Source organism: Ovis aries, chromosome 3, assembly GCF_016772045.2.
Source record: "Ovis aries strain OAR_USU_Benz2616 breed Rambouillet chromosome 3, ARS-UI_Ramb_v3.0, whole genome shotgun sequence".
NCBI classification, from domain to species: Eukaryota; Metazoa; Chordata; class Mammalia; order Artiodactyla; family Bovidae; genus Ovis; species Ovis aries.
The window spans coordinates 62,786,600-62,799,420 of NC_056056.1; the positions used below are offsets into that span (position 1 = coordinate 62,786,600).

Sequence of the window (12,821 nt, forward strand, 5' to 3'; positions counted from 1 at the left end):
GAAGCCTGGCAGACTACAGTTCATGGGGTAAAAAAAGAGTCGGATACAACTTAGTGACTAAACAACAACAACAATATCAAAAAACAACCTCAACAAAATCAAAAGACAAAACAAACTGGAATGTTTACCTACATCAAATAGGATAAAGCACTAACATTTTTAAGCAATAGAAAGCTGTTCATCATATACTGGGAAAAAGGAAAATAACTCACAAAAACAAACCCATGGAATGAACAAGAAGATAGCAGGGTAAAGGACACAAATAATTCACTAGAATAAAACTATATGTGTTAAGAAAACAAATGACTTGTGAAATCAAAATAAATATGTAAAAACTAAATACACTAGAAATTGATAGAATTTTTCTGAAGGATAATTTAGTAATGTTTCATAAGCCTTAATATATTTAGAAACTTTGACTCAGTAATTCAATTTCTAGAACTTTTCTTAAATAGACAGAATTTTAAAAATTTATATTGCTATTTCAGTCAGTTCGGTTCAGTTGCTGAGCTGTGTCCGACTCTTTGTGACCCCATAGACTGCAGCCTGCCAGGCTTGCCTGTACATCACCACCTCCTGGAGCTTGCTCAAACTCTTGTCCATCGAGTCAGTGATGCCATACAACCATCTCATCCTGCCTTCAATCTTACCCCACATCAGGGTCTTTTCTAATGATTAAGCTCTTTGTGTCAGGTGGCCAAAGCATTGGAGCTTAAGCTTCATCATCAGTCCTTCCAGTGAATATTCAGGACTGATTTCCTTTAGGACTGACTGGTTTGATCTCCTTGCAGTCCAAGGGACTCTCAAGAGTCTTCTCCAGCACAATTAAAAAGCATCAATTCTTTGCACTCAGTTTTCTTTATGGTCCAACTCTCACATCCATACATGATTACTGGAAAAACCACAGCTTTGACCAGATGGACCTTTGTCAGCAAAGTAATGTCTCTGCTTTCTGATGTGTCGTCTAGTTTGTCATAGCCTTTCTTCCAAGGAGCAAGTGTCTTTTAAATTCATGGCTGCGGTCACCATCTGCAGTGATTTTCGAAGAAAATAAAGTCTATCACTGTTTCCATTGTTTCCCCATCTATTTGCCATGAAGTGATAGGACTGGATACCATGATCTTCATATTTTGAATGTTGAGTTTTAAGCCAGATTTTTCACTCTCCTCTTTCACTTTCATCAAGAGGCTCTTTAGTTCCTCTTTCTGTCATAAGGGTAGTGTCATCTGCGTATCTGAGGTTATTGGTATTTCTCTAGGCAATCTTGATTCCAGCTTGTCTTTCATCCAGTCTGGCATTTTGCATGATATACTCTACATATAAGTTAAATAAACAGGATGACAATACACAGCCTTGACGTACTCCTTTCCCAATCTGTAACTAGTCTGTTGTTCCATGTCCAGTTCTAACTGTTGCTTCTTTACCTGAATACAGATTTCTCAGGAGGCAGGGCAGGTGGTCTGGTATTCCCATTTCTTGAAGAATTTTCCACAGTATGTTGTGATCCACACAGTCAAAGGTTTTAGCATAGTCAATAAAGCAGAAGTAGATGTTTTTCTGGAACTCTTGCTTTTTCTATGATCCAGTGGATGTTAGCAATTTGATCTCTGGTTCCTCTGCCTTTTCTAAATCCAGTGAACATCTGGAAGTTCTCGGTTCATGTACTGTTGAAGCCTCACTTGGACAATATTGAGCATTACTTTACTAGCATGTGAGATGAGTGCCATTGTGCAGTAGTTTGAACATTCTTTGGCACTGCCTTTCTTTGGGCTTGGAATGAAAATTGACCTTTTCCAGTCCTGTGGCCACTGCTGAATTTTCCAAATTTGCTGGCATATTCAGTGCAGCACTTTCACAACATTATCTTCTAGGGTTTGAAATTGCTCAGCTGGAATTCCATCACCTCCACTAGCTTTGTTCGTAGTGGTGCCTCCTAAGGCCCACCTGACTTCACATTCCAGGATGTCTGGCTCTAGGTGAGTGATCATACCACCGTGGTTATCTGGATCACTAAGATCTTTTTTATATAGTTCTTTTGTGTATTCTTGCCACCTCTCCTTAATATCTTCTGCTTCTGTTAGGTCCATATTGTTTCTGTCCTTTATTATGTCCAATTTTCTGGAAGTGATTTCTAGTGTTTCTCATTCTACTGTTTTCCTCTATTTCTTTGCACTGATCACTGAAGAAGGCTTTCTTATCTCTCCCTGCTATTCTTTGAAACTCTGCATTCAGATGGGTATATCTTTCCTTTTCTCCTTTGCCTTTAGCTTCTCTTCTTTTTCAGCTATTTATAAGCCCTCTTCAGACAACCATTTTGCCTTTTTGCATTTCTTTTTCTTGGGGATGGTCTTGATCACTGCCTCCTGTACAATGTCACGAACCTCTGTCCATATTTCTTCTATTTGCATGTAAACATTGCTATTTACATGTTGCAAAATGATTACAAAAAATACCTAACTGTCCAACATTAAGGGAACATTTAATATTTCCAGTATGTCAAGTACCTAGTTATGAAGTACCCAGTTATGGGATTTAAGCTAAAAAAAAAAAAACGCATGGTAAGGGAATTTCTGTATAAAAAGGAAATAATTTAATATTTATAGACACATACCTTTTCATTAAGACAGTCAATTAAATTTTCCACATAAATTTTCATGCTTTTATAAAATTTAAAACTTAGAGCTTGATTTGATGAATTCTCTAGGTTCTGGATGGTACTCTTTGAGCTCTTGATATCTTGTATATATTTTTCATATTCTCTTAGATGTGAGCGGTGAGTATCCTGTAGTAATGTTAGTCTAAATAAATAGAAAATAAACATAAAAATTGCTTTACATTACAAATTTATTTCTATTATAGTAAGTAGCAGTCTAATGAAAATTTTTTCAGAGCTACCTTATAAAGACCACCAAGAAAACTGACAATCATATAAACCTCGGTTTATAAGACCTGTGGAGCAAAGGAAAATTCCACGATAAGAGAGGCTTCAAAGGGAAAGGTAGCATAGGACATGGAGAGATTTTTAGGTGCTACAGCTAATCTCAGGGTAGCCTTAGAGGAGAAGTTAGTGTGGATCGATCAGAATGTGTAAACTAGATGACCTGCTAGAATAATTGTGCAAAGTCTCTTCAGTCATGTCCAAGTCTGTGACCCTATGGACTGTAGCCCGCCAGGCTCCTCTGTCCATGAGATTCTTCAGTCAACAGTACTGGAGTGGGATGCAATGCCCTCCTCCATATGTGTACTTACTTTATATAGGCAGTAACAGTCTTTCTTTTGCAATGTTTCAAAGGGTGGGTTATATGCGGAGTCTGAGGTGGTCCAGTCTTCCAATCTTGATGGGCATCTCTGGACCTTTAATCTTGCCTCAGGTGGTTTCATTGCCTTCCATTTCTCTTCAAGCTGTTGTTTGGGACACTGCTCTGTTTTCACACTTCAGGTCTCCTGCTTTGAAGAGATGTAAGGGAGCTGCACACAATCTAGTCTTAATTAGACAAGGCTACGTGAGTGCAGGATCCAGTTGGTCCAGTCTCCTAATCTTGATGAGCTTCTCTGGACCTTTAATCTTGCCTTGGGTGGTCTCATTGCTGTTCCTCCTTTGTTTAGCAACTGTTCTGCCATTTGGAACAGAGAGAGGGTCATGGAAACTAGAGTCTAGCCTATAATAAGTGAAGGGAAAAAAAAAAAAAAAAAGGCCTCAATACCTACGAGCTCCACAGGACCCTGTAGGCTCAACATCTCCTTTTCTGTGATACTCCTCAATCTTGAGGACCACTGATTCCTTTCCATTTCTCTTCAAGCTGCTGCTCAGGACACTGCTCTTATTCACACTTTCAGGAGCATTGGGTCTCCTGCTTTGCAGAGATGTAAGGGAGCTTCCAGGCAAGACGGAAACCTTGTCCCATTTCAGGTGAGTTTTCCAGCACAGCTTCACAAGTGATGTCTTAAAAATGCCCTTGTTGTTATTGTTGTTAAGTTGCTAAGTTGTGTCTGAGTCTTTGTGACCCCATGAACTGCAGCACTCCAAACTTCCCTGTCCTTCACCATCTCCTGGAGCTTGTTCAAATTCACATCTATTGAACTGGTGATGCCATCCAACCATCTTATCCTCTGTCATCCCCTTCCCCTGCCTTCAATCTTGCTCAGCATCAGGGTCTTTTCCAATGATTTGGACCTTTGCATCAGATGGCCAAAGTATTGGAGCTTCAGCTTCAACATCAGACCTTCCAATGAATATTCAAGGTTGATTTCCTTTAGGACTGACTGGTTTGATCTCCGTGCAGTCCAAGGGACCCTCAAGAGTCTTCTCCAGCATCACAGTTCAAAAGCAATCAATTATTCAGTGCTCAGCCTTCTCTATAGTCCAACTCTCACTTCCACACATGACTACTGGGAAAATCATACCTTTGACTAGATGGACCTTTGTTGGCAAAGGTCTGCTTTTTAATATGCTGTCTAGGTTGGTCATAGCTTTTCTTCCAAGGTGCAAATGTCTTTCATTTTCATGGCTGCAGTCACCACCATCTACAGTGATTTTGGAGCCCAAGAAAATAAAGTCTCTCACTGTTTTCATTGTTTCCCCATCTATTTGCCATGAAGAGATGGGACCAGATGCCATGATCTTCATTTTTTGAATGTTGAATTTTAAGCCAGATTTTTCACTCTCCATCAAGAGGCTCTTTAGTTCCTCTTCGCTTTCTGCCATAGGGTAGTGTCATCTGTAAATCAGAGGTTACTGATATTTTTCCCGGCAATTCTGATTCCAGCTTGTGTTTCATCCAGTACAGCATTTTGCATGATGTGCTCTGCATATAAGTTAAATAAGTAGGGTAACAATATACAGCCTTGATGTACTCCTTTCCCAATTCAGAACCAGTCTGTTGTTCCATGTCCAGTTCTAACTGTTGCTTCTTCACCTGCATACAGATTTCTCAGGAAGTAGGTATGGTGGTCTGGTATTCCCATCTCTTGAAGAATTTTCCAGTTTGTTGTGATCCACACAGTCAAAGGCTTTAGCATAGTCAATGAAGCAGAAGTAGATGTTTTTCTGGAACTCTCTTGCTTTTTCTATGACCCAGTGGAAGCTGGCAATTTGATCCCTGGTTCCTTTGCCTTTTCTAAATCCAGCTTGAACATTTGGAAGTTCTCAGTTTATGTACTGTTGAAGACTCACTTGGAGAATATTGAGCATTACTTTGCTAGCATGTGAGATAAGTGCAATTTGGTGGTGATCTGAACATTCAACCTTCTTAATCATATCCTTAAGAAGGGTTTTTTTGTAATTTCTGATCCTTTAGTGGTCTTATATTTGAAACACAAGAGTCCATGTGGAATTACTGTTAGATTAGTCTGTAGTATTCCTTAGAATATAGGTATCTGTTAGTTAGTGTTAGTCACTCCGTCGTGTCCGACTCTTTGGGACTCCATGGACTGTAGCCTCTGTCCATGGAATTCTCTAAGCAAGAATACTGGAGCGGGTAGCCATTGCCTTCTCCAGGGGATCTTCCCAACCCAGGAACTGGTATTAAAGCCATTTGGGCATGTATGAATTTTTTGTTTTGTGACCTATATTTGACACTGTAAGTACATTAGAATTAGAGAATTAACTACCAATGAAATAAATTCATAATATTTGGACCTGAATCAAACAATTTAAAAAATTAAAACTTTTGCTAATCTCCTTATGGGCTTCCCTGGTGGCTCAGTGGTACAGAATCTGTCTGCCAATACAGGAGATGCAGGTTCGATCTCCAGGCAAGATCCCCTGGAGATGGAAATGGCAGTGCATTCCAGTATTCTTGCCTTGCAAATCCCATGGACAGAGGAACCTGGTACGTCAGGCTTCGCTGCCCTATGACATGTGTAATCTTCCCAGACCAGGGATTGAATCTGTGTCCTCTACATTGGCAAGGTGTACTCTTAACCACTGGACCACCAGGGAACTCCAAGAGATAACTATTAATAGCAATAAATAATGGTTAGCTATGCTTTAGAAATGTATTTGTACTAAGAATCTTAAAAATATAACCTAACTTTTGTTGCAGTTAACTTTCCCTGGAAATTTATGTTAAGAAATAATATTACAGTTTAAATGACTTATAGGAACAAAATGTTCATTATCTGTAGCATTATTTGTAATAGACAAACGTAGAAACCAAAACATCTAACATAGAAATGCAATATACCAACTATATGGATTAACAAAATATTACTATATGCTTATAATTTTTTACTGTAGTAAAAAACATGTAACTTACAATCTTAACCATTTTAAAGTACATTACAGTAGTATTAACTATATGCACACTGCTGTATAACAGATCTTTAGAACTTTTTCATCCTGCAGAACTGAAATTTTATACTCATTGATCAACAACTTTCCATTCCACTCCCCTCCACACAGGGCAACCACCATCCTACTTTTAGTTTCTAAGAGTCTGACTACTTTGTTTGTATGCTTAGTTGCTGACTCCTGTCTGACTCTTTGTGAACCCACTGACTATAGCCCGCCAGGCTCCTATGTCCATGGAATTTGCTAGGCAAGAATACTGGAGTGGGTTGCTATTTCCTACTCTAGGAGATCTTCTTGACCCAGGGATTGAACTGGTGTCTCTTGCATCTCCTGAACTGGCAAGTGGATTCTTCACCACTGCAACACATCATACAGAGCTTCCCAAGTGGCTCAAGTAGTAACGAAGCCACCTGCCAGTGAAGGAACTGCAGGAGATGTGGGTTCAGTCCTTGGATTGAGAAGATCCCCTAGAGTGAGGTTATGTTCTGTAATTCTCTAATCATTAGTGATGTTGAGCATCTCTTCATGGTCCTTCACCACTTGTATGTCTTCGAGGAAGGTTTATTCCAATCCTTTGACCATCTTTCTGTTGGGTAGTTTGTTGTTGAATTATATGAGCTACTTACATATTTGGGGTATTAACTGCTTATCATATATATGGCTTGCAAATATCTTCTCTTATTCTGTTGGCTGCCTTTTCACTTTGTTTATTATTTCCTTGCTATGCAGAATCTAGTTTCATATAGTCCCAACTGTCTATTTTTGCTTTTATCGCTTGTGTTTTTTTCTTTCTTGGGTTCTTTGAGATTCTATATGTATTGGTATTGGAGAAGACTCTTGAGAGTCCCTAGGACTGCAAGGAGATCCAACCAGTCCATCCTAAAGAAAATCAGTCCTGAATATTCACTGGAAGGACTGATGCTGAAGCTGAAACTCCAATACTCTGGCCACCTCATGCGAAGAACCAACTCATAGAAGACCCTGATGCTAGGAAAGACTGACGGCAAGAGGAAAAGGGGACAACAGAGGATGAGATGGTTGGATGGCATCATAGACTTAATGGACATGAACCTGAATAGCCTCTGGGAGTTGGTAATGGACAGGGAAGCCTGGAGTGCTGCAGACCATGGGGTCACAAAGAGTCGGACACGACTGAGTGGCAGAAATGAACTGAATGTATTTTAGGATTTTTTTCCCTATTTCTGCAAAAAATGCCATTGGGATTTTGATAGAGAATGCATTACATCTATAGATTGCTTTGGGTAATATGAACATTGTAACTAAACTTTCTAAACCATGATCATGGATAGCTTTCCATTAACTTATGTCTTCCACTTCTTTCAGCAATTTTCTGGTGTATAAAACTTGCACCCCCTTGACTAATTCCTAAGTTATAGTCTTTTTAATGCTATTGTAAATGTTTTCTAAATATATATTTTGGGACTTTTCATTGTTCGTGCACAGAAACAAGTGATTTTCATCCTGCAATTTTGCTAGATTTATTAGCTCTAATAGGGTTTGTGTTTGTTTCTTTGTGTTAAATGAAGTCTTCGGGTTTTCCCATGTGTAAGATCATGTCATCTGTGACCAGAGATAATTTTACTTCTTGCTCTCCTACTTTGATATCTTTTATTTTTATTCTCACCTGAATTCTCTGGCTAGGGCTTTCAATACTTTGTTGAATACAAGAGACAAGAACAGGCATCCTTGCCTTGCTCCTGACCCTACAGGGAAAGCTTCCAGTTTTCTATGACTAAATATGATATTAGCTGTCCATTACTCCTATACAGTCTTTATTATGTTGAAGTATTAACAATTTCTCATAAAAGCATGCTTAACATCGTCAAAGGCTTTTCTTGTAATCAGCTGAGATGATCGTGTGGTTTTCACCATTCATTCTGTTTACATAGTGTATCACACTGATTTTCTTAAGAAACATTCTCATATTCCAGGAATAAATCTCACTTGGTCATGGCATATAATTCTCTTAACTTACATTTGCAAGTATTTTATTGTGGATTTTTACATCAGTATTCATCAAGGATACTGGTTTACTAATTTGCTTTTCTTATACTATCTTTGGGATTTGGGGGATCAGGGTAATGCTGACCTCAGAGAATGAGCTTGTAAATGTCATCTCCTCTTCAGCTTTTTGGAAGAGTTTGAGAAGGAATGGTATTAATTCATCATTAAATGTTTGGTAGAATTAGCCAGTGAAGCCATCTCACACATATATATGTATATAACTGCTATACTGTCCCAATGAATTGATCCTTTTATATTATACAATGGCTTTTATAGTCTCACGTAGTTTTTAACTTAAAATCCTTTTCTCCAAGTAATGGCACTCCTGGTCTCTTTTGTTTACAAACAGCATGGAATCTTTTTGTAAGACTTTCACTTTCATTCCATATACATCCTTAAGCCTAAGTGAGACTCTTGCAGATGGTATAAGTTGTAACTTGCCTTTTTTTTTTTTTTTTGGCTTGGGTGGCTTGTGGGATATTAGTTTCCTGACCAAGGATTGAACCTGGGCCCTAACCACTAGACTGCCAGGGAACTATTGGATCTTGCTTTTCTTTTCAACCCATTCAGCCACTGTATATCTTTTGATTATAGAATTTAATCCATTTATATTTAAAGTAATTAGTGATATGGAAGGACTTATGATTGCCATTTTAAAACTGCTTTTTGTCTTATAGTTATTTTGTCCCTCTTCCTCTCTTGCTGCCTTGGGTTTTGTTATTTTATATTTTCAGTGATGTGTTTTGGGTCATTTTCATTTTCCACTGCATATCTTCTATAGGTATTTCTTTTATGTTTACCATGGGGTTTACAAAAAATATTGCAATTCCAGTCATCTCTTTTAAACTGAAAACATTTTAACTTCAATCTCATATGAAAACTCTATTCTTTTACACCTCCCCTGCCACCTCTTGTTATTGATACCACAAATTACATTAAACATTTTTGTATGCATTAACATAATATCATACTTATGTTTGTGTTTTTACCTTTTAAATTCAATTTCTGAATTAAAAGTGATTGTCATACCACTCTTACAGTATTCTGCACTTATGTATACATTTACCTTTACCAGAGAACTCTGTATTTTTATATGCCTCATGCTACTGTACAGTGTCCTTTCATTAACTTGAAGGATATCATTCATCAATTTTTGTAAGGCAGGTCTAGTGGTGTAGATAAATGCAGATTAAAAATAGTAAGTTAAAAAAAGCAGGATTTGATATTATTTATTGATTTTAACTACAAGATATATCTATTATGAACACTGAAAGACATATACAAAAAAGGTTTTTCCTATAACTCTTTAATATTATCATTTAATAATTAATAAAATATATATTTATATTTATGGCTGTGTCAGGTCTTAGCTGTAGCTCACAGGGTCAGTGGTTGCCCTGCATGTGGGATCTTAGTTCCCTGACCAAGGACTGAACCCAAGTTCCCTATACTGCAAGGCAGATTTTTAACCACTGGACCACCAAGGGAAGTCTCAATTAAAAATATTATAGTGCTAATTTTTTCACTACTAAATGTCTATAACAAATGTAAATTTTAAAATTAATATTACTTACCTAGTATTTAGTTTCTTCTTTATAATTTCTAAACTTACTGGTGGAAATGAAATGGAAGCATCAAACTTCTTCACTGTTTGAGATTCATGGCTGTAAGAAAGATCTATGTCTTGTCCCTAAAAATAATATGAAAATTTGTGTTGTTTTCAACATTCATTAGTCTTCCAAATACTAATACCATGAAAGCAGACTGGATACACTAAGGTCTCACCAGCTTAAAATTCCATGCCTCTGACATTCATTATGGTTGTAATAAAATGTTTTTAAAATTATCACACAGTTTTAAAATTTAGAACTTTAAACTTACATGCAAGAGGCAAATTACAAAATCTCATTTTTCACAAAAGCTTGGTTTTCAGCGTTTCTAAAGCTAGCTCTATTTATGATCTAATATACTCTCAAACGGAGAAAGCAATGGCACCCCACTCCAGTACTCTTGCCTGGAAAATCCCATGGATGGAGGAGCCTGGTGGGCTGTAGTCCATGGGGTCGCTAAGAGTTGGACACGACTGAGCGACTTCACTTTCACTTTTCACTTTCATGCATTGGAGAAGGAAATGGCAACCCACTCCAGTGTTCTTGCCTGGAGAATTCCAGGGACGGGGAAGCCTGGTGGGCTGCTGTCTATGGGGTCATACAGAATCGGACACGACTGAAATGACTTAGCAGTACCAGCAGCAGCATACTCTCAAAAAAACAAATACCAGAGGCGTCAATCAAGATGGCAGAATAGAAATATAAGTGAAATGAAGACACAGAAGAACCACTCTCAATTAAAAGATCAAGAGAATTGCCTTAAAAGAACAATCACTGAAACAGACCCCTTCAGTTTAATAAACACTGATTTCAAAAAGGAGATAATGAAAATACTGAAGGAATTAAGAAAGGGTGTCAACTGAAATACAGACTACTCTAAAAAGGAACTAGAAACTAGAAAGAGGAGCTGAGAAAATTAGAAAACTCACTTGCCAAGATGAAAGCTGAGCTAAAGGCAATATAAATAGAAAATGAATAATGCAGAACACATAAGTGTTCTGGAAGATGGAATAATGGAAAACACCCAATCAGAGCAGCAGACAGAAAACCAAATGAAGAAAACGAAAGCAATGTGAGAATTATGGGATAATATAAAGAATGCCAACCTATGCATAACTGGAAAAAGGAAGAAAGGGAAAAGGGGATAGAAAATGCATTTCAAGAAATTATGGCTGAAAACTTCCCAAACTTAAACAAGGAAACAGATATCTAGGTATAGGAAGCACAGCAGTCACTTTAGTCGTGTCCGACTCTTTGGAACCCCACAAAATGTAGCCTGCCAGGCTCCTCTGTCCATGGAATTCTCTAGGCAAGAACACTGCAGTGGGTCACCATGTCCTCCTCCAGGGAATCTTCCTAACCCAGGGATCAAACCTGCATCTCCTGCATTGCAGACAAATTCTTCACCCACTGAGCCACCTGGGAAGCCCATAAGAAGCACATGGTCTCAAACAAGATGAACTCAAGCAGTCATACACCAAGACATATTATCATTAAAGTGGCAAAAGTTAAAGAGAGGATTCTAAAGGCTGCATAAGAAAAACGAAGAGTTAATTACAAGGGAACCCTCATAAGGCTTTTAACTGATTTCTCTACAGAAAACATTGCAAGCTAGAAGGGAGTGGCAAAATATATTCAAAGTCCAGAAAGGAAAAAAATACGCAACCTAGCATACTCCACACATCAAGATTATCATTGAGAACAGGAGAAAAAGAATTTCTCAGAAGAGAAAAAACTAAAAGAATAACAGCAATATTAATCTATCCTAGCAAAGAAGCAATAATCTATAGAAAAGAGAAAAAAGAGAAAATCCAAAATGGAAAGGAAATAACTTAAATGAGCCAGTATTCATATTAAATTAAATTTCACAAAAACATTTTTTATGAAAGCAATGATAAACAAAATGAACAGCAAAAGCATAAACGTGAAGATGTAGAAGAGGACATCAAAATCATAAAATGCTGAGTTGGAATGTAAAAATAAGTAGATTTTTAAATTTTAGAATGTGTTTGAGGACATATGACTATCAGCCTAAAGGAAGTAGATATAGTAATGGGTTAACATACTTGAAAACAGTGTGGTAACCACAAGTTGGGCTTCCCTTGTAGCTCAGCTGGTAAAGAATCCTCCTGCAATGCAGGAGACCTTGGTTCGATCCCTGGGTTGGGACGATCTCCTGGAAAAGGGAAAGGCTGCCCACTCCAGTATTCTGGCCTGGAGAATTCCATGGACTGTACAGTCCATGGGGTCACAAAGAGTTGGACATGACTGAGTGTAAAACCACATATTTAAAACATACAACAGAGTCACAAAAATCAATAAGAAGAGAACTCAAGCATAATACAAAAGAAATCATCAAACCACAAAAGGGAAAAAAATAATAAAGAACAAATACAAAATCAACTGGAAAATAAGGATAAAAATGGTAATAAATATACATCTATTAATAATTACCTTAACTGCCAATGGACTAAATGCTGCAATCAAAAGACAATGAGTGGCAGCCTGGATTAAAAAACAAGAGCCCACAATATGCTGCCTACAAGGGGCCCACATTAGGATGAACAACACACAGACTGAAAGTGAGAGGATGGAAAAAGATATTTCATGCAAACAGAAATGATAATAAGAAAGCATGGGCAGCAGTAATGGACTTTAAAACAAAGGTCATAAAGAAAGATAAAGAAGGACACTATATAACGATGAGAGAATCAACATAAGAAGAGTATATTACATTCAACATATATGCACCCAATATAGGAGTACCTGATTACACAGAACAAACACAGACATAAAGGGAGAAATGGACAGGAATACAACAGTAAGAGACTTTAATACCCTACTCATATCAATGGACAGGTCTTCTAGACAGAAAATCGACAAGGCAACAGAAA

At 37.7% G+C, this 12,821-nt stretch overlaps 1 protein-coding gene across 9 annotated transcripts in view; it reads right to left on the bottom strand.

Annotated features, from left to right (window-relative positions):
* The window catches only part of GCFC2 (GC-rich sequence DNA-binding factor 2), an 81,542-nt gene that overhangs the window by 35,059 nt on the left and 33,662 nt on the right, over positions 1–12,821 (bottom strand). For all 9 annotated transcript variants that reach the window (XR_009599829.1, XR_001038094.5, XM_012170683.5 and 6 more), the window contains exons 5-6: positions 9,892–10,007; positions 2,612–2,798 (exon numbers count right to left, since the gene is read on the bottom strand). Coding sequence is in view for 7 of the 9 variants with exons in the window: in XM_012170683.5 (XP_012026073.2) it covers positions 2,612–2,798; positions 9,892–10,007 (303 nt within the window). In the remaining 2 variants the exon portion in view is untranslated. The remainder of the gene's footprint in view (positions 1–2,611; positions 2,799–9,891; positions 10,008–12,821) is intronic.